This window comes from Artemia sp. Qi Xiang Cuo, chromosome 6, assembly GCF_049724085.1.
Source record: "Artemia sp. Qi Xiang Cuo chromosome 6, ASM4972408v1, whole genome shotgun sequence".
Classification (NCBI taxonomy): Eukaryota; Metazoa; Arthropoda; class Branchiopoda; order Anostraca; family Artemiidae; genus Artemia; species Artemia sp. Qi Xiang Cuo.
In genome coordinates this window covers 82,772,989-82,796,073 of record NC_142799.1, presented here as the reverse complement: position 1 = coordinate 82,796,073, position 23,085 = coordinate 82,772,989, and the positions used below count along the sequence as shown (strand labels likewise).

Genomic DNA, 23,085 nt, shown 5'->3' with positions numbered 1-23,085 from the left:
CTTAAATCACAATGCAACCCTACAAGGTTTTGAAAAAAAAGCTTCTCTGGGTAGTTTCATTGAAAAAAAAACTAATAAAATGCAAATTCAACCTCTGGCTTTGGAAAAGATCTTTTTTTGTATATTCACCTAATTTTTTTAAACCTCTCCCACCTCCCGAAAAAAAATTCATGAACTGTCACCATAGGCTTAAACCCACTATTAAATTGGTAATGGATTCAAAAGTAAATTTAAAGAAAGATCAAAAATGCTTCTATTGACTTTATTTCTGAATTTTTGTAATGGCCTTTAAGAGCTCCGGAAATTATTGCCCAAATAAAGGTAGGTGTAATAAGATAAAGTTTATTTTGAAGGTTCGCGATGGCTTATACAAAGTTGGGAAATTTCAACCTCAAACTTATAGTAACAAATTGCTTTCAAGGACCTAAATAATAACAGAGTTGCAATAAAAGCTAAATTCATCGTTTATATACTTTCGGGTTTTCCTAAGTTTTTAAACGGGAAAAAGCCAAAATATAACAACTACACAAAACTACGGTAAAAACCGGCTCTGTATTATAAGATTGGCAACAGGTGCTATATAGTCAGGGATCATATACCAGAAACTAGTTAGTTCCTCAGTGAAAGATGAAAATTTTGTTATTGGCTTTCTGCGTCTTATTATGCTTGGTTCAAGGTAAATTGTTCGAGTTTTGTTAATTGCAGTTCCCCCTAATGTCTTTCAATGTTTTCATCCAGAACATTCAGTTCCAGAATGGTGATGCAATTCATAAAAAATAAGGTACTCGTGCATTAAACGTACTCTTTTATATTCTGCTAAAGAAGTCAAGTTTGGTTATTGCTAGTGAAATAAAATAAAATGGGATGAGTATATAATAGTTTAGAAACAAATTTGGGCTATATATTTGCACATTAGGGGGGGGGGGAGTTTAAAGCATAGCATATATTAAATACGTAACCTAACCTAGGTACCTCCCCCCCCCCCCCCGAAACCCCCAAAAACAACAATTTAATTATCGTAAACGCGATGAAAAATACTTTTTGCATTCCAATTCTTAATAGCGGTGTCTTGAAACAACCAGGACTTCTACCAAAAATAATTGATATATATTTAGTTGGTGGCTATTCCTGAAGGAATCATTCTAAACAAATAAAAGTAGCACCATTACTTCACCATTGCGTAAAAAATAATTGTTCTATGTGTAACTTTTCTCCAAATTGATTTAACGGTTAGCGAAACAATTTAACAAAATGTTGTAAAGTAAATATTTTAATGAAATGAATATTATATTTTGATTCAGGATGAAATTGTAATTCCGCAGGTAGGTTTATTGCTTACTATCTCAATAATCTATGAATAAAAAAATTTACTAAAAACACGTCTAAACAAAGAGCCTATGACGTAAACTAGATTTAATTAAAGATGAAATTTTTCAGTAGGACTATAGGTAAGGCCATCAGGGGGGATGGGGTGCATGGTCAAGAAAGTGACCACGGTATTTAGAAACAGAATAAAATAAATACCTAATGGAACTACTATTTTTTTGTGTGTGTTTTCTTCAGAAGTGATTATCCACTGTATATTTACCGAATAATTTAACATCACAGCTTTATAATATAGTACAAAGTGGTTTAGTTTCATGCATGCGGATCGGGAAATTTGTCAAAGCCGTATTATCTTGGAAAATAAACCATTAATACTTAAAACAAAATTATTCTTGAAGAAAGAAAGAATTTGAAGGTTTTTAACAAACCGATATAGATTTCGCCTAAGAATAAACAATCTGTGTTTATAATGAACAGTATTTTTTTTTGAAGTTAGTACTTGCAGAAGCATCTCAAGGACGTTACTCGAGCACACCCCCTTTCCTTTAAAAAAAAGTTACGTCAATTCACGAAAGTTTAGGAGAGGGGAGTGGCGTTTTCTTTTATTTCTTCATTGAAATGCCAAAAAAGGGCATTTTGTATACAAAAATACCCCAATTAGCGACGCTTTACACATGGCTTTGCGTTCGCCCTAGACAATTTGGCTCGGGCGGCTATTGGGTGGGGAGCACACCCCCTTTCCTTTTTTTTTAAAGTGGCGTCAATTCACGGTAGTTTATGGAGGGGACTTGTGTTTTCTTCATTTTTTCATGGAAATGCCAAAAAAGGGCAAATACCCCAATGAAGGTAAACGGTTTAAAATGTAAAGGCACGTGCGCAAGATTTGGTTCGAGAAGCTTAATATTGTTTTTCATTTCTCTGAGGCTGCTTTTTTGACATTTTAGTTTAAAAACTGCACATACTTTGTTTTCATTATAATTCAAATTATTTCTTAACTCTTTTTTACAGTTTTAATTAGAATCAATGATGACTCTAAATGTATTTGTAATAATTTCTCGGATTAAAATCAAAAGCCAATTAGTCAGAACTAAGTATAATATAATGAAGTAATAATGACGTCATTTTAGTATTTAGTTTACAAGGGATTAAGGGACAACCATGTCCAGTTTCCATTTCTTGTCACAAATATTTAAGCAACGCTTTACAAACGGCTTTGCTTTCGCCCTATACAATTTGGCGCGGGTGCCTATTTTTCCTTTCGTAGGGCCCACCGTTACCCTTTGGATCATTTTACTTTAGACAGGACAAAATACCATGAAGCTACCAAGAAGAATTTGAGAGTTAAATTCTAAAAACGACCATTTCTTAAACTACCATTTAAGAAACTAAGAATTAAAAGCGCAGATGTTTTGTGAAAAATAAGGCAAACAATGTTTAAATCTTTATAGTTCATTGACTCTACCCGTAATCAGGGTAAAAAGCGGAATTCTTTTCTTCCAAGATGGCTTCAAGTTTCACCTTTGGAAGGCTTTTCGTAAATGTGGGTTAAAAATACACCTTTTTCGTCTTTTCAACCCGCCCAATCCCAAAAAATTACGAAACCACATCATACCCAAAGTCAGGTCCTGAAGTACCTACAGAAGTGTACCTTTCTAAGTTTTTCTAACTTTATTTAGAAGTTTTTCTAACTTTAGCAAAGCCAAATATAAGAGCAAGACGGGATGTTGTGACTTTTGATGAAAAGATTGAAGAAAAGAAGGTTTCTGATGAAAAACCACAAGAAGCAGAAGAAATAGATGTCAGATACGGTAAGAGCATTGTGCTTTGTCAAACGGTTTGCGGTAATGAACTGTAGGTAAAGAGTGACTAGGGGCAATAGTAACCGAAACTCTGAAAACAGAAGCTAGGACAAAATACGTAAAATTTTTATTCTTAAATTAGCTGAACCAAGGAAAATTAAATATCTGATTTGCCGCTTGTTTTTTATTGAGGTTTTAGTTGACTGTTGAACCTTCTTTTGAAAGAGTCAAAAGAGAAACTTTTATTGATAACTTCCCCGGGAACATCATTCCAGATAGAAGTTCAACATCAAATGGACCAACCTCACGGGGGGGGGGGATATATTGACTGTCAAAGATAAAAGTTCACATATATAATTAGTAACCAGTAGCAATAGTAAATCTATTAAATAGTTAAATAACTGGATTTTGCTCATGTCCTAGAATTGAGGCTGTGCCAGTAACCCAGATAATTGAAAATCCTTACTTACATGATTACATATTATTTAAGCTTTAAAGTATCACTGGAAATGCTGCTTGGGAAAGAATACAAAAAAAATCCCGTTACTATTGCGTCGCAATGACTTTAATTTAACCCCATCATATTGCACGAGTTTTGTTAATTATGTGCAGGTTCTTGACATGGTGACGTAAGATGTTTAATAGCAATACCATAATCACTTTAGCGACCATTCACCTGACAGAGTTGCCGCGAGAAAACCAGTTAAAAAATTTGATCTTTAATTTGTTTTCGAGGGATTGTCCACTTTTAAAAATCGTGCACACGATATGGTACATACCACGTGTGGAGGCAGTTAGGCAAGCGTTGCAAGAAGAGAAGTGGCCTGGTGAAAGCGTGCCACGCTTGGTGGGAAGAAAATTATGCTCCGAGATGTATTTCAAGTGACCGCGAAGGAATCGCCCATGATTTTTTTTATATTTAAACCTTAAAAAAGTTAAAGTTTCGTTCAAAAAATATATAGTGAAAAAAAGAAACGACTACATTGAAAATTTTGCTTCTCATTTTTATAGCTTAGTCTATCATGTCAAATAATACTTAGATTGACCAGGGGTGTCGTTTCGAGGGGGGCAAGGGAGTGCATATGACCCCCTCCCAATAATTTGGAGCAAATAACTATTATATAACCCATGTCCCTTGACTATCCGGATATGGATCTCTCTTGCCCTCCCCCCCCCCCCAAAAAAAATGCTGGAGCTTCTCCCCTGATTTTGGCACCTCAACAAAGGCTTCCAATTTGAACTTCTAAGTTGTCAATCTGAAGTTGCCGTAAATCTAACTAAGCATGTTGCATTAATTATAACGGGGTAATTATAACTAAAGATTTCCTGGGGGGAGGCAAGTGCCATGCACACCAAGCAAATTAAAGGAAATAGATTGTGATTTCGGACGATCTACTTTGTCAAAACTCCTTTCCAAAAAAAAGCGTGAACTGATATTTTTTAAATCTCTAACTACAAGACTGGAAACCATAATTTTATCAGCTATTTTACAAATTGTTCATCCCAAATCTCAGGCGATTTTCAGTACTTTTTAATTCGTTCGGACTGAACTTACTTAGGTAGGCCTACTTGTATGATATACCCCCTACCGCTCAAGAAATGAAGTTAGGTTATTCTTAATAAAATATTCTTAAGCACGATAAAAATATATTACTTTAGAAACAAATTTGGGCTATATATTTGCATAGTAGGAGGTGAGGGTAAAGTACAGTGGATCTGCATGCAAAATTTGTTTGCTATCATTATTTGGTACTTGTGCATAATTCCCACCCACCGCTGCATACTGTATCAAGGAAACAAGAGACGAAACCCGCCAAACGGGTATTTCAATAGAGGAATGGAATGCAAAGCGTGGTTTTCATTGCGTTTACGATATTTGAACTGTTGCTTTTTGGGGTTTAGGGGGGGGGGATGGTACCTAGGTACCCTAGGAAGGTCCCTAGGGGTAAGGTTACGTATTTAGTATCTGCTCTGCCTTACGCCACCCCCACCCCCGAATGTGCAATCATATAGCGCAAATTTGTTTCTAAACTATTATATATTCATCCTATTTTATTATATTTCATTAGCATTATCCAAACTTAACTTCTTTTGTGGGCCCGTATAATGCACAAGTACCCATTGTTTTGATATTAGGAAGTAAGAATTGTTTTCTAACTTCACACTGTCCAAATACTTTACCCCCATCCCTCCACCCCATAATGTGCAAATTTATAGCCCAAATTATATATTTCTCGTCTATCCTGTCACTTCTCTTTGTCTTTTCTCGTGCTAAGTCGAAAGAAACAAGCGAAAGAAACCGGTTTACAGTGCATCAATGCATGAACAACTTGAGCGGTAGGGAGTATATCATATAAGTGCTCTTAGTTGTCGCCACCATGATCATGACTACGAGCTTAAGACTGGATGAAGAACAAAGTATGCATATCGTAGTCTTATATCGATTTGGAGAGAAGTTGAAAAAATTGGAGAATTTTGAAGGATTTTGGCATTGAACACGGGGATTTCTAAAGGTTTTCTCCAGCTTCTCGTGAATTTTGAAGTAAACACTAATTTGAGGTGTTTGGCACAAGGCTTTATTTCAAACATGCGTGTAGTGGGAATAGAGGACCCTTACAAAGAGATTTACTGGATATTGATATTCTCTTTGTACAAGGGCTGGTTTATGTAAAAAAAAAAAAAAAAAAAAAATAAATAAATAAATAAATAAAATAAAAGAATTAGAATACTCCAAACACTGAAAAACGCGATTTTTTGGGATCTTTTATATGTTTGTTCTTTTGTTTTGGTTTTTTGTGAGCAGAGCCGGCCCGGATCGAATAGGTACGGGCCCCGATTGGATTCGTTTAATGGTGCTTTCCATATTTTAATATTTACATGAAATTCAAATTCAGCATATATATATATATATATATATATATATATATATATATATATATATATATATATATATATATATATATATATATATATATATATATATATATATATATATATATATTATATAAAGGGTTTATTTGAAAAGTATTTGAACAACTCTACAGAAAGTATTGTTTCAATACTTGTAAAATGGGTTTCAATCTTTTCATGCATATTAACAAGGTTATTATATAGAAAGTGTTTGGGCATAATATCATTAATGCAGTATTCCTTAAAGTTGATTCTAAGCAAAATTTGGGTTGAGACCTCGGAAAGATGTAGGATCCTTCCCGCCTCTTTTCCAAAGAATTATTAGTTTTTAGCCTGGAAAATTTTTCTCCAGAAACAACGCTTACTGGGATTGTTAAGCATATTTTGAACTTTTTCTGTTTGTTTTGATGGAAGTGCGGGGCCCAATTGAGCTCAATCGTTCGAATCACCCTTCAAACCGGCCCTGGAACAGAGTATGCTTTAGAAGGAAATAAATTAGCAAAGAACAACACAATCTTAGTACCCTCTATCAAGTACAATCTTTGCTCATAAAATAAAAATCCATTAAGATTTATATAAAGGGTTTATTTCAAAAGTATTTGAGCAACTCTGTAGAAAATATTGTTTTGACACTTGTAAAATGGATTTCATCTGTTTCATGAATCTAAACAAGGATAATAAATAGATACTATTTGTGTATAATATCATTATTGGTTAAAGCTGATTCTAATTAAAATTTGGGTCGAGTCCTCGGAAAGAGGTCGAACCCTTTTCAATTCTTTTCCGAAGAATTATAGGAAAGAGTCGAGAAACAGCTATCTTACAGCAAGTTTCGCCTCTTATTGTAATTAAATAAAAAAAACAAGTTTTTTAAACTGAAAGTAAGGAGCAACATCAAAACTTCAAACGAACAGAAATTATTCCGTACATGAAAGGGGCTGTCCCCTCCTCACCGCCTCGCTCTTTATGCTAAAGTTTTTCATTATTTAAAAAAAAGTAGAGTTGTGAGAAAGACAAACTTTAGCGTAAAGAGCGAGGCGTTGAGGAGGGGACAGCCTCTTTCATATACAGAATAATTTCTGTTCGTTTTAAGTTTTAATGTCGTTCCTTACTTTCAGTTAAAAAAAATTGTTTTTTTTTATTTAATTTTAGAACATTTTTGAAATAATACAGGTTTCGATCTTGGCTCACATTAAATGAATAATTAAAACAAAAATTTCATATTAATTTACTTTTATTTGGTTAAATGGCTTTCTCGAAACTCGTTTAATTTTATTTGCGAACGTTTTTATTAGTAATAAATATACGTAACTTACGAATTAAATTACGTAACAAACTTCTATATTCATATATTTTTAATACGCATATCGGGGGGTTCGCCCCCTAGTCAATACCTGGCTCTTTAAGCAAAATTTCGAATTTTGTTCCAATTCTTTAAAAATGACCACTTAATAACAAAGGCCGTTAATTATTATAAATAGCTCTTATGAAAGTACTAAGAAATCTTTGGCTTAAACAGCGAGACATTGACTAGGGGGTAAACCCAATCATATATATAATATTTTCTGTTCATTTAAAGTTTTGATGTTGCTGCTATTGCAGTTGAAAAACTTGTTTTTTAATATTTAATTTCGGATTTTTTTTTAAATAATGCTGGGAAGTCCGGCGTCCGCTTCATAGCAATGTCCCTTCCCCCATGAAAACTTCCCTCATGGAAAGATCCTCCCATATAACCCCCGACCCACCCCCTCTCCCCCCCACTACCAGGAAAAAATCTTCCCTGAAAACGTCTGTATACTTCCCAATAACCAATACTATATGTTAACATTGGGTAAATTTCATAAATTTCAGCCCTCCCCCCGGGAACTTCGGAGGATTAAGTCATCCTCAAAGACATAGTTATCATATTTTTCAACCATACTGAACAAAATGGCTATCTCAAAATTTTGATCGGGTGACTTTGGGAAAAAAATTAGCGTAGTAGGGGGCCTACTTGCCCTCCATTTTTTGGTCACTACAAAAGGGTACTATAAGTTTTAATTTCCTTTCCAATGAGCCCTCCCATAACACTCTAGGACCACTGGGTCGATTCAATCACCCCTGGGGAAAAAAAAACAAAAAAAAAAAAAAAAACAACAAATAAACACGCACTCGTGATCTTTCTTCTGACAAAAAATGTAAAATTCCACATTTTTGTAGATAGGAGCTTGAAACCTCTAAAGTAGGGTTCTCTTATACGCGGAATATGATGGTGTGATTGTCATTAAGGTTCTATAACTTTTAGGGGGTCTTTCCCCCTTTTTACGAAAATCAGCCAAATTTTTTCAGGCGCGTAACTTTTGAAGGGTAGGATTAAACTTGATGAAACTTAAATATTTGAAATCAGCATTAAAATCAGATTCTTTTGACGTATCTATTTGCATCAAAATACCGTTTTCTAGAGTTTCGGTTACCATTGAGCCGGGTCGCTCCTTACTTACAGTTCGTTACCACGAACTGTTTGATCATTATTTTTGCTGTGAAATACATCTCTGGCGTACTGTACTTTAGGGTGTAGAATCATGTAAATTTTGAATTTGAAGGTAAAGGAAAATTAAGACCCATAGTTAACGATTGTTGCATCCCGTTAAGCTTTCAGTAAAGCAGAGGTTATGCTTTAGCTTAAATACCTGGATTTATTTTAATACATTATTGGAATTAGCTTCTCTTTCTTTTAAGTTTTTGCTCCTTAATTTTATGTGAAAAACTTGTTTTATTTAATTTCCGTCCAGTTTGATTAATTTCAAGCTCTATAAGCTCTGGATATACCACCTAGAAACAATCATGCCGTAACTGACAACTCTCTTTACATATTAAATTCACAACGCCATGATGGAAGTATGGCCCTTTAAGTTTTATAGCACCATAGCACCGGGAAAATTTAAAATTTCAAAGTAGTTAGTTAACCATAATCCTATTTGTAGGTAATAGGAGACCAGTTGTTGCTGCAAGTCAATATGGATCAAGTTATGGCTCGGGAGGAGGCTACGGATTGAACACAGGTAAATTGAAAAGCAAGCCGTTTTTACGGACTCATCTCCTACAAAATTCTTGCTAAGAATTATTTTCAAGCCAGTCAATTATGCAGAAACTTTTGAAGAAGGGAGCAAATAAATAAAGACAAATTTTTTGAGAAATCCATAATAATCGTAACCATCTTGAAATTTGTAGAATCTAGGTCTTAAGCTGCCCCTCTTCTGCTTATGTACCACTTCTGAAGAATTCAAAATATCTGCTGTGCCTATCACTAGCTACTACCCTTTATAAACGTTAACCACGAGTTAAAAACATATAGGTAGTAATACTAATTAACAAAAATATCTTTCATTTGCTAATGGTATCGTTACCAAGAGGTGCCAATCGAGTTGTCACCAGGCTGATGAGCTTGTTTGGTGTTAAATAGATTCTTTACAGGTAACAATACGATTTTCGACCCTAACACTCCACAGACAGGGTTGCCAACTTTTTGGTCAATGAATATGTCTTTTGAGCATCCAAAAATGTGTCCTTTTTAGCCAAATTATATCCATATTTTGTCTGTAATATGTCCCTCTTGAAATCTCAGAAGCTAGTTTTTTTACGACTTGTAAACCTCGTTCAATGATCAGTTAACATCGAATATAATGAAAACGAAAAAGATCCATTTAGTTCACTCATAAAAAATGAACTAGTGTGAAAGCGCAAAAGTCATAAAAACATGTCAACAGTAAAAAACTAATTGCCGGAGCTTAAAGCTCATCTTCCTACGAATACAATCCAGGAGTCAAGCGACGTTGCGGAGTGCCAGGTAAGCTGGGTTGCCCTTCAATCAGAGGGGTGACATCCCCAAAGTCATAATTACTGGACCTTTGAACAATGCTGAACAAAATAGATGTCTGCAACTTTTGATTGGATGCTGGCTTTCGGAGCTAATAGGCGCGGGGGGGGGGTGGTTGCCCTCAAATAACTTTTTACTTTTATAAAGGGCACTCAACTTCAATCAAATGAGTCCCATCTGAATTTTATACGACTACCCTTTCCATAAAACCTTATATGCCCCTGGGGCATAACTTACAATTCTTACCCCAGGGCTCTAATGGGTTGTGTAAACACTAAGGGCATTGTTATAAGTTCCTTGGACCATTTTTAACAAAATTTATGTCTCAAAATTTCTGTTCGACGCATCGAAGGAAATGGATATGTGTGGGGAGAGGGGTGGCTCCGCCCCTCTCCACCAAGGGTGGAAGGGGGTGAGGCTTACTCCAAGGGTGGCACGGTCCTTGTGTTTCAAGAATCGCTCTTTAAAAAATAGTAGACAAAAAGTCGAACATTAGTATAGAGAGGGGGTTATTGAGCAGGGAGTAGACCCCGTCATATACGGAATAATTTCTGTACGTTTTAAGTTTTAATGTCACTCCTTACTTTCGGTAGAAAAAACTAGTTCTTTTTTTTATTTCTGATCGTAAATTCAGAAAATCCCAGGAAATCCACCCCCTCTGTGGAAAATTTCCCCTCGAAAAATTTTTCTATATAAAGTTCCTCCCATTTAAAATTCTCCCGCCGGGAAATCACCCCCGGACAATTCCATTACTGCTGCGAATCCTTCCCAGAAATTTTTTGCTTACGATTCTGACTGAAAAATACTCCTTACCATACTTTTATTTGAAGAAAAACTTATATTCATTTAGTTTCTAATCCTTTTTAAGGTCATTGGGGAATATCCCTGTTTTGAAAATACACCCCTCTGAAAAGCTTACCCCCCAGAAATTTTTCATGGAGGATTTCTTCGGGGGATAATTCCCCCATGGGAATTTCTCCCGTGGAAATCCCACCCCCCAAAAAAAAATCCCAAGAGAATTCCAACTGCGCTAAAAACTTCCCCTTGAGAGTTCCCTCAGAGTGTCTCTACATGTACAATGGGATCAACAACGAGAAAAAAAGACAAATAACTAACATACTGTCTTCAAATTCTGGTAAATTCTCCCCATGTAAAATTTCCTCTGAAAAGTTCACCCCCAGGAACTTCCATCCCAATGGCAAATTCTCCCCATAGACAATCCATCCCTAGAAGATCTCCTTCATCCCTTGGGAAATGTTGGTATACTTCCCTATAACAAATACTATACGTAAACAATGAGCAAATTACATAACTTGCGGCCCTTCCTCTTGTGGTTCTGAGGGGTCATGTTATCTACAAAGACATATCTATTGTACCTTTCAACAATACTGAACAAAATGGCTATCTGTAAATTTTGATCAGACCAATTTCAGGAAAAAAAGGCGTGGGATATTGTCTAGCTGTCCTTCAATTTTTTGGTCACTTAAAAAAGACAGTAGATCTTTTAATTTTCGTTTGAACAAGCCCTCTTGCTAAATTCTAGTACCATTGGTTCGATATGATCACCCCTGGAAAAAGCAACAACAACAAATAAACACGAATCCGTGGTGCTTCTTCTGGCAAACACTATAAAATTTCATTTTTATAGATAGGAGCTTGGAATCTCTACAGTAGGGTTCTCTGATGGCGTGACTTCCATTGAAATAATTTTACTTTTATGGGGTGTTTTTCACCTTTTTCGAAAATTTTCTCAGGCCCACTAATGGGTAACACTGTACTTAAAAAATATTATATATTTGGAATCAGCACAATAAGCTAATTTTTGGTACATCTTTTGATATCAAAATTGATTCCAGATCATCAAGAATCTAAATTTTTTTTTGCTAACTTTTCATTTTCAGTTAGTAATACTTGATAAATATGTAGATGTTTATGCCTGACTATTGGAAGCCGGAAGCGATTGTTGACTAAAAAGGTGCCTGCTTGACTGTTATATTAACTTTAGCGTAAAAGCAAGGATAAATAAAATCGTTTACAGATTATAGAATACAAACTTGTAAAGAATTTCAAGAGTATCTGCAGATATTTGTCTGCGGGAAAGATCAAGCAGCTCCGAAAAAAAATAACATTGGTAAAAAATTAGTAGAAAGTAAGCAGTTAAGTAAATTTAGTGCTAGACAAGTAGTTTTAATACTGATATGGTGAAAAATTACATTTTTTTTTTTTTACAAAAATATGTATCCAGCAGGGAAATATTCTATTTAATGTCATAAATTTGTAAAATATGTCCCTTTTATGTCTCAAATTTCTAAGATATGTCCCCTTTTTTGCCCTATTATGTCATTGTGTCCCGGCACACAGGAATATGTCCATTGGACATAAAATATGTCCAGTTGGCAACCCTGTCCACAGAGCATGATTGCGTTACGCTTATGAATCCTATTCATGAAGTCGCTGATTCAAGCGAAATCCAACGAGGATGTGTTTTGGTACGCATGACGTTTTCCACAGTTTAAGTTATAAAATATTCTTTTTATGTGTAAAATGTCTCATGTTGTATTAAGAAAATCTACATATCTCTTGTTTTAATTGCATTTCGCTGGAAATGTATGGTTATGGATCTCCTGATCACGGCCAAGGTTTCTTAAATGTATTTCTTCTTTTTACAATATTAAATGAAAAAAATATTTTTTTCAACGCTAAATAAGGAGTAACATTAAAACTTAAAAAGAACAGAAATTATTACGTCTATGAGGGGGTTTGTCCCCTCGTCAATACGAGGGGACAAATATATTTATTTATTTTTTAAATATAATATATTTTATTTTTTAATATTTTTATATAATAAATTTCTTATATTTTTATATTAATAATATATTTTTAATACCTATATTAGGGGGGACTCTTTACACTAAAGTTTCACTTTTGGTCCCAATTCTCTGAGAACGACTTCTGAAAACAATTGCCGTTTAATTAGGATTAAGTAAAAAAAAAATTTTTCCAAAAAATAGTTTTTTAAAATAAAATTAAATAACGCAATTAAACCAAAAATTAGCAAAAATAAAAAAAAAATCTACCAAGCGTGAAACTACCACAAAACAGCATCGATAAATAAATGAAACCCAGAACAAACAGAAATTACAATGAATAACCGAGTCAAACTCAAAACGAGCAGAAATTAACATAAGTTGGGTTCAAAACCCCTATGCTTTCCCAAGGCCAGAACAAAATATGCACTTTACTAAAAAAAAATGTAAATTTTTTTACTGTTATAAGTTTAATAAATAAAAGAATATTAACATTTTGATTACTAAATATCAGTATATGCATATTAAGCTGACCATGCACATTCATTTGTATTTTTTTTAGTAAAGTGCAAATTATGTTCTGACCTTGGGAAGGCATAGGGGTTTTGAGCACAACTTGTGCTAGTTTCTGTTTGTTTTGAGTTTGACTCGGTTATTTATTGTAATTTCTGTTTGTTTTGGGTTTCATTTGATGCTGATTTGTGGTAGTTTCACGCTTGGTAGATTATTTGATTTTATTTTTGCTCATTTTTTGTTTAATGGAGTTCTTTGCTTTTCTTTGAAAAACTTATTTTGTCGAAAAAGTTTTTTTTTAAATTAATTTCTGTTCGTTTTATGTTGACATAGTCTTTTCAGAAAAAAAGAAAATAATACTTTAAATCTTTTCGTTTTTTTAAAGAATTTATAGATTGGCCTGCTATTTGAATGCTGAAGAAAAATTTTCAGCAATTTTTAACAACATATGCCGTTTTAAAAATCTAGACACAAATAGATGTGTTTAATTTTGTCTCATACATTCTCTAGTTGAAATGAAATGGAAAACTTTATACCATTCGCAAAAGAATCTGTTTACTTTCTTTGATAGATTGGATACACTTACGCTATTTTGATTTGGCTAAATTTTAAGAGCAGAAGCAGCCCCGAAAGTTTTTTATTGTTTAAAAAAATAAGATTTGTAAGAAAGTTAAACTTTAGCGTAAAGAGCGAGGCGTTGAGGAGGGGACAGCCCCTTTCATATACGGAATAATTTCTGTTCGTTTTAAGTTTTAACGTCGCTCCTTACTTTCAGTTAAAAAAAAACTTGTTTTTTTTATTTAACTTTTGAACGTTTTTGAATTAATGCAGGTTTTGATTTTGGGTCACCGTATATGAATAATTAAAACAAAATATGTATATTAATTTTACTTTTATTTAGTTCTTTCTCGAAACTTGTTTAATTTTATTTCCGAACGTTTTTATTAGTAATAAATATACGTAACTTACGAATTAACTTACGTAACGAACATCTATATTTATATAATTTTAATACCTATATTAGGGGGCTTACCCCGTTGTCAATACCTCACTCTTTAAGCTAAAGTTCGAATTTTGGTCCAATTCTTTAAAACTAACCCTTAATCACAAAGGCCGTTATTTAGAATAAATAGCTCTTATGAAAGTACTCAATAATCTTTGGCTTCAAGACCGAGGTATTGACTAGGGAGTGAACCCAATCATACACGTAATATTTTCTGTTCGTTTTAAGTTTTCATGTTACTCCTTATTTTCAGTTGGAAAACTTGTTTTTTTATATTTAATTTCTGATCTTTTTTTAAATAATGCTGGGAAATCCGGCGCCCCCTTCATAGCAATGTCCCTTCCCCCATGAAAACTTCCTTCGTGGAAAAATCTTCCCACATAATCCCCGACCCACCCACCCCTTACTACCAGAAAAAATCCCCCCTGAAAACGTCTGTATACTTCCTAAGTACTATATGTTAACATTAGGTAAAGTTCATAACTTTCAGCCCTCCCCCCGGGGACTTCGGGGGATTAAGTCATCCTAGAAGACATAGTTATCATATTTTCAACCATGCTGAGGAAAATGAATGGCTATCTCAAAATTTTGATTAGGCGACTTTGGGAAAAAAATGAGCGTGGGAGGGGTTCTAGTTGCCCTCCGTTTTTTGTCACTTAAAAAGGGCACTAGAACTTTTAATTTCCGTTCCAGTGAGTCTTCCCACGATATTCTAGGACCTTTAGGTTAATACGATCACCCCTGGAAATAAAAAAAAAAAAAAAAAAAAAAAAAAAAAAAACACACGTCCGTGATCTTTCTTCTGGCAAAAAATGTAAAATTCCACATTTTTGTAAAGAGGAGCTGATACGTCTACAGTAGGGTTCCTCCAACCTCTACAGTAGGGTTCTCTGATACGCTGAATATGATGGTGTGATTTTCATAAAGGTTCTATAATTTTTAGGGGGTCTTTCCCCATTTTTCGAAAATCAGCCAAATTTTCTCAGGAGCGTAACTTTTAATGGGTAGGACTAAACTTGCTGAAAGTTATATATTTGAATTCAGCATTGAAATCTGATTCTTTGATGTATCCATTGGTATCAAAAACCCGTTTTCTAGAGTTTCGGTTACCATTGAGCCGGATCACTCCTTACTTACAGTTCGTTACCACGAACTGTTTGAAAATGTCAAGCCTTCCAATCACATTAGACTATTGAAAAGGGCACTATGCTTTTCAATTTCCAATCGAATGGGCCCTTTTTGAGTTTTTACGACAACACTTCCTATCAACCCCTTATATGCCCCCTGAGTATAAATTACAACCCTTACCCTAAGGGCTGTGAGGGTGGTTGTAATCGTTTAAGACCTAATTTCTCCAAATTTTTATTAGATGTGTTTTTAAAAATGGTAGGCGTGAGAGGGGCGTTAGTCTTTCTCCAATCACTTAAACTATTAAAAAAGGGACTAGCCCTTTCAATTTCTAATCAAATGAGCCCTTTTGAAGTTCCTACGACAACGCTCTCAATAAAAAACCTTATATACCCCCAGGGGATAATTTACAACCCTCGCCCTGAGGCCTGGGGGGTTGTTATCCTCAAAGACCTAATTTCCAGAACTTTCTACTACGTTGAACAAAATGGCTATCTGAAAATTTTGATTGGATGTGTTTGGGGGAATGGCGAGCGTGGGAGGGGGGTTAGTTACCCTCCAATCACTTTCAATTATTAACAAGGACACTAGCTCTCTCAATTTCCAATTGAATAAGCCCCTTTTGAAGTTTTTACGACATCTCTATCATTAAAAACCTTATATGCCCCCAGGGCATAACTTACAACCTTTGCCCTGGGGACTCTGGGGGGGGGGGGGTTTGTAATCCTTAAAAACATAATTTCCATAACTTTCAACTACGTTGAACAAAATGGCTATCTCTAAACTTTGATTGAATGTGGTTGGGGAAATGGTGGGCGTGAAAGGAGGTTAATTATTCTCCACTCAATTTCGACTATTAAAAAGGGCAGTTTCAATTTCCAATCAAATGAGCCCCTCTTGAAATTTCTACAACAACTTTCTATATAAACCTTATTTTTTCCAGAGCTTAACTTACAACCCTTGCCCTGAGGGTTTTGGGGGATGGGTTATTATCCTTAAAGACCTAATTTCCAAAACTATCAACTACGTTGAATATAATGGCTATCTAAAAATTTTGATTGGATGTGTTTGGGGAAAAGGTGGGCGTGAGAGGGGGGTTAGGGTTCCTGAAATCAATTTCGAGACTAGTGAAAAGTGAATTAGAACTGTTATTTTCAAATCAAATCAGCCGTTTTTCAAGTTTAGACGACAAAGATTTCAATAAAAACCTTATATCCCCCCAGGGTATAACTTATAACCCTTGCCCTGAAGACTGTAATTGTCCTGCTCAAAGGCATAATTTCCTGAACTTTAAACTGCGTAGAACAAAATGGCTATCTAAAAAATTTTGACTGGATATGTTTTGGGCAATGGTGGGCGTGGAAAGGGTGTTAATTGCCTTCCAATCACTTTCGACTATTAAAAAGGGCACTAGCCATTTGAATTTCCAATTTAATGAGCCCTTTTTTGAATTTTCTACGACGATGGGTTCTATAAAAACCTTATATACCCCCAGGGCTTAACTTACAACCCTTACCCTGAGGGCTATGGGGGAGACACCTCCTCAAAAAATATAATTTCTATCTGGAAATCAACTACGCTGAACAAAATGGCTATCTTAAAATTTTGATCGGATGTGTTCGGAGGAATGATGGGCGTGGGAGGGGCTAGTTGCCCTTCAATCACTTTCGACAATTAAAAAGGGGCACTAGCCCTTTGAATTTCCAATCGACTGAGCCTTTTTTGAAGTTTCTACGACAACGCCTTCTATAAAAACCTTATATACCCCAGGGCATAACTTACAACCCTTGCCCTGAAGACTGTTAGGGAGTGTTCTCCTCAAAAACATAATTTCTATCTGGAAATCAACCACGCTGAACAAAATGGCTATCTCAAAATTTGGATTGGATGTGTTTCGGGAAATGGTGGGCGTGGAAGGGGTATTACTTGCCTTCTTATCACTTTCGACTATTAAAAAGGGCACAAGGCACTCCAATTTCAAATTGTATGAGACCTATTCGAAGTTTCTACGACAACTTCTTCGATACGCAGTGCCCTGCTCTAAAGGAAAAAAAGTAATAAATGATACATTGTGCTAACATCTTTTATATATGCCCTCAGGGCATAACTTAAAATCCTTGCCCCGAGAGTTGTAGTGGAGTGTCCTCCTCAAAAATATATTTTCTATCTGGAAATAAACCACGCTGAAGAAAATGGCTATCTCAAAATTTTAAGTGGATGTGTTTGGGTGAATGATTGGCGTTGTGAGGATAGCTGCCGTACAATCAAATTTAATTAATATCAAGACATTAGCCGTTTGAATTTCACATCGAATGTGTCTTTTTTGAACCTTCTAAGACAACGCCTTCTATAAGAACCTTATATAGTTATGCCCCCAGGGCATAACTTAAAACTCTTGCCCTAAGGGTTGTTGGGGAGTGTCCTCCTCCAAAAGATATTTTCTATCTGGAAATCAACTACGCTGAACAAAATGGCTATCTCAAAATTTTGATTGGATGTGTTTGCAGGAATAATGGGCTTGGGGGGGGGGGCTAGTCACCCTCCAATCACTTTCGACTATTAAAAAGGGCAATAGCCACTCCAATTTCCAATCGAATGAGCCCTTTTTTTAGTTTCTACGACAACTCCTTCGATACGAAGTGCCCGGGTATGGAGGGAAAAAAAAACATTGTGCCCACATCATTCTTTATTTAGGCAGCGCTATCGTGCTGCCTATGATAAGAAGATTTTTTACAATTTCTATAACATTTTAGTGTGGAGAGTGACGTACTGAGTAGAGGATAACCCCCTCACACGCAGAATAATTTCTTTTCGTTTTAAGTTCTAATATTATTCCTTACCTTCTGTTTTTTGTGTTGTTTTTTTTTTCATTTAATTTCTGATCATCTTTCAAGTAATGCCAGAAAATCTAGCTTCCCCACCATGAAAATTCCCTCTCCTCACGCGAAACTCCTTAATGGAAAGTTTCTTCCATTTAAAATGCCCTCCGGACAATCCCATCCTCACTGAAAATTTTCCCCGTAAAATTTCTTACGTACGATTCCGCCTCAAAAATTTTCCTTAGCATACTTTCATTTGAAAAAGACTTTAAGTGCCTCCATGGTGAGGCACTTAGCAAAGAGCGATCTGGCTATCCATTTTTTTTTTTTTTTTTTTTTTTTTACCGGTCACTTCGTGTAAAAGACCTGTTCGTTGAAACCTATGAAAGGGCTCATTCAGTTGGAAACCAAAATTTTTAATGTCCCTTTTTAAGACTCGAAAGTGATTTGTAATGATGAAACAGGATGGTGAAAATTGACAGGTTTAAATAAAGCTTAATAGGTACATAAATGTAGAGGCAAATCTCGGTGCATTCACGGCCATAGAACTTTGCGTGAGGTCATTATTATATTCTTTGGTATATTAATGGATAAGAATCTTCCTTTAAAGAGCCATATTCTAGTTCTTCATACCTATGTCTCTCGAGATGTTCGAGTTTTAAAAAGTAGAAACACTTTTCTAATGGGTCAACTCTAGGAAAAAAAAATTATTACTAGGGAAGTATACCCCTTCCTCATCCATACCTACACCTCATGGTTGCAGAAACTTAGGAGGGTACTCATTAGATCAGACACTGAGAGTTCTAGTCCTTTTTTTATAAGTCGAAAGTGATTGGAAACCGACCAGCCGTGGGATGAGGGGGGTTAGTATTTTCCAAGGAGTATTTTTTAAGGAGATCTTGCACGAGAGAGTATTTTCCGTGGGAGGGGGATTTTACGGATGGTATTTTCCGGGGGTATTTTCTGCGGTGTTTTCGGGGAGGAGGGTCCTTGGAGAGGCGGGGGTATAAAGACGGCCAGCAATTGAAATTTGATCTTTGATAAACAATATAACATGATATATTCAGCACTAGTTGGGCGTAGAGGGCCCTAGATCCTCCTTTTCCTTGCAGATTGGACAAGAATATATACCTTTCTTCTCCTTCTTTCTCCAAGTGTCACAAAATTACCCCTTGATAACCTACCTTGTATCCACCCCACGAACCCCCATCTTGTCTTAAGGTCCTCTCCTCATGCCTGCTTGACCTCTACCTCAGCACCAAAAGACGCTACCTTCATCTGACTGTTTCTAATAACTGTATTTCTTATTTTTGCAGTACTATCTATACTATCTATGCTAGAAATAGAGTCTACTGCTCCTGCTCTGCTTACCCCCTGATTTCAAACTCCTGATACGCCAAAATTATTGGAGGAGATGGTTTAATTCGTATTTACGCTTTGTTTTGAAAAGCAATACACTTAATGAATTTTTTTCCGAAGCATTAGTGTAAAAAACAATAATTGGATTTAAAGAGTCGGGTTTGAGGGGGCGATAGCCCAGAAAGTATTTACGTTAACCAAAGGTATGCTACTAAGAACGAACAGAAACTAAAGTAAAAAAAGTTTTTTAAGTAAAAATAAAGAGCGTAACTATTTAAGCATGAATCTGTAACTTAAAACGCTCAATAGTAGCCTACTGATAACCTTGTGTGTGTTTTCGAAAAACTGGCCAGTACCGTACCTTCCTAGTTGTTTGAGCCTTTAAATCCTTTTTTGTATTAAGATGTCCAATTACAATGATTAAATTTGTCTTGGAATATACTTAAAGTTTGTTTTGAGAAAATGCTTCAAAGTAACATTTATATATTAAATTTTTGTCATCAAATTAAAAATTGTACTTATACATGTGGCTACTTGTGGGCCTGTCCACAGCACAAATGTGATCACAACCCCATCCCCTAATAGAGAATCTGAACATCTCCGAAGATCCTATTTGGGAAAAATATTATGGGATGCTACAATTTGATTAATCATTTTGAAAAAAAAAAAAAAAAAAAAAAAAAAAAAAAAAAACCTACAGCATTGTCTTGCCCTAAGTAGAAAATTATTTAGTCACTTAAATTAATTTTAAGTGATGGAATCACAAATTCAATGTAAAAAGAAAACTGCTTATTAGAATTCTAAAAGAACGTTGAATATCAAAGCACTAAGGATACAGTTCTATCCTGGCTGGACAGAATTGTATCCCAGTATGTATCAACTATGTATAAATCCTATCCCTAGTGTCAAATAAGTATCAGGGTTGCCAACTATCGCTCTCTCGTGTTTTTTGTAGTACTTTTTACCTCATTTTACTCTTCTCACTCGAGTGACGGGGAAAATAACTCTTTTTCTGATTGCAAGTTGAAATCACTATTTTTCATTCTTTTACGGAAACTTCGAAATTCAAATTAAATTATTCGAGTCAAAGAATACAACTGCTCATCGGTATTTTGTGCCCAGCCCGTACCTTGCCCCAGCCATCCGATTACCTTTCTGGCGTTTTCGTTTAAGAAGAAGAAGGTTAAATTATCAAGTGCAGAATCAAATTATCCACCGTCTTGGCATCTTATATAAATATTAAAGCATCTATTCTTCTCGATAATTGAAAAAGCGATTATGCCACCTTACTGAAGGAAGGTGAAGCAAAAGCAATAACAGGAATACAACTTTTGTAAGGTCTTTCTTGTTACTGTCAAAGCGATAAAATTTGCAAAAACGTTCTGCACCAGCCAGAAACACACCCAATGCTGTCAAAATGACCGAAAAAAAGATAAATTGTGTTAAATTTTTGTATTAGCCATATTGACCTCTGACAAGTTAAACATTGACAGCTAAGTATCGACAGAGATTTATGTTGGGTAAACGAAAACAAATCAAAAATTTTGAGATAAAAGTATGATATAAAAATAACATGAAGCCATACTTAAACATTGGATTTTTCTATATAGTGAAGAACTAAATATCCATTAAAATAATGTACAGGTACGGATTTATTTGCTGCAGAGCCTCAGATGGTTGGCTGAGTGCTACAGGCCCTTAGGCTATTAATTAATATGGTTTGTATTTCTGTTGTAAAAAAGTAAAACAAAGTAAACTTAAACTAAACTTAATTTAAATTTAAAATAAAATTAAAGATTTTCTTTTGTTCTACCCTTGCCAGTTCAGGACACTAAAAACACCAGGCTTTACTCTTCGCGAAATTGAAAAAAAAAGAAGTTTTATCTTTGTTCGTCTTTCAAACCAACGAATTGTATAAATACTCATAAAACAACCAATAATGCATTACGCGAAGGTTATAGAATCTCTTACTGCCTTGAGGATGGAGCAAAATATATAAAATTATACTAATAAGGATTTTAGTATAAGCTTTCGTTTAGAAAAATATATTTTTAAATAATAGAAGTCTCGTAAGTACTTTTAAACGAACATGCAGTTTTTCTTTCTATTTCTTTTTCTTACCAATACTAAAAAAGAACTTTGCTTTCAGGTGGTCTCGGAGGATCAGGGTATGGTACAGGATACGGCAGCAGTGGCTACGGTGCGGGCTATGGCAACAGTGGCTATGGTTTAGGCTATGGCAGTACTGGTTATGGCAATACAGGCTTTGGTCAAGGTTTGCTTCAGACAAGCCAAGTCAGTGGTTTAGGCGGGGGACTAGGCCAAGGCCTTGGCAGCTATGGTGGTACCAGTGGATATGGTGGTACCAGTGAATATGGTGGTCTTGGAGGCTATGGTGGGGCTGGAGGCTACGGTAGTGCTGGAGGATATGGTGGTGTTGGAGGCTATGGTAGCTCTGGATATGGTAGTACTTATGGAAGTGGCTATGGCACTGGCTATGGTTCTCAAAACGGACTAGGATATCAGCCAGGATCAGGGTATGGTACAGGATACGGCAGCAGTGGCTACGGTGCGGGCTATGGCAACAGTGGCTATGGTTTAGGCTATGGCAGTACTGGTTATGGCAATACAGGCTTTGGTCAAGGAATCAGTGATCAATCATACCAATCATGCCTTAGTTTGCTTCAGACAAGCCAAGTCAGTGGTTTAGGCGGGGGACTAGGCCAAGGCCTTGGCAGCTATGGTGGTACCAGTGGATATGGTGGTACCAGTGAATATGGTGGTCTTGGAGGCTATGGTGGGGCTGGAGGCTACGGTAGTGCTGGAGGATATGGTGGTGTTGGAGGCTATGGTAGCTCTGGATATGGTAGTACTTATGGAAGTGGCTATGGCACTGGCTATGGTTCTCAAAACGGACTAGGATATCAGCCAGGTCAAGGATATGGAGGAGCAAATGTGCAATTTACAAATATTGGACCAAATGGACGACCAGCACTTGCTTATGAGGCCCCGGGAATATCGATTTATCTTAGGGAAAAGAAGAAGGAGAATGGATCACCGAAAGAACTTGAAAAACCTAAAGAGTCGGAAACGAAGAAAGAATAGAACTTGCATGCTATTTATATATTTAATATTGTTATAAACTATTTTAAAAATGTTTTAAAGAATACAAACAATTTTAAAATACCGCGTTTTAGTAAATAATTTTTTTTTTTTTGCTTTGATGTTCTTATATTTGAAAACAGGAGATTTTGCTTCAATACTTTAAGACGGATGTTCAAGGTTGTACTGTATTTTTGTTTGAATTTCCTCCGAGGGATCATGGCACAGGGGAGGATCCAGGATTTTTTTAGGAGGGGGGGGAGCACAAAATAGGTTGATCCGATAAAAATTGTTTAGGGGGGCCGCAAAATAGGTTGATCCGATAAACTTGCGTTAGGAGCAAGTTTAATTAACGCACACTTGGGTTAATTAAGTAAATTACACTTCTTTAGACTACGCTAGGGGGCATGTGCTCCCCCCTAGATCTGCCACTGTCATCGCATCGAACTATTGGAATATAATA

At 35.6% G+C, this 23,085-nt stretch overlaps 1 protein-coding gene across 1 annotated transcript; it reads left to right on the top strand.

Annotated features, from left to right (window-relative positions):
* The first annotated feature begins 550 nt into the window (after positions 1–550).
* On the top strand, positions 551–22,706 carry LOC148951671 (uncharacterized). The gene is made up of 4 exons (XM_089091302.1): positions 551–676; positions 3,021–3,134; positions 8,999–9,076; positions 21,670–22,706. The coding sequence occupies exons 1-4, from the start codon at positions 628–630 to the stop codon at positions 22,623–22,625; spliced, it is 1,197 nt and encodes a 398-aa protein (XP_088947428.1). The 5' UTR covers positions 551–627; the 3' UTR covers positions 22,626–22,706.
* Positions 22,707–23,085: the final 379 nt, after the last annotated feature.

Excerpts from the sequence above, each read along its gene's own strand:
- LOC148951671 (XM_089091302.1), top strand. The coding sequence starts at position 628 with ATGAAAATTTTGTTATTGGCTTTCTGCGTCTTATTATGCTTGGTTCAA. Across the intron at positions 677-3,020 it reads CTTATTATGCTTGGTTCAAG|CAAAGCCAAATATAAGAGCA; the intron begins GTAAATTGTTCG and ends TTCTAACTTTAG. Across the intron at positions 9,077-21,669 it reads AGGCTACGGATTGAACACAG|GTGGTCTCGGAGGATCAGGG; the intron begins GTAAATTGAAAA and ends CTTTGCTTTCAG.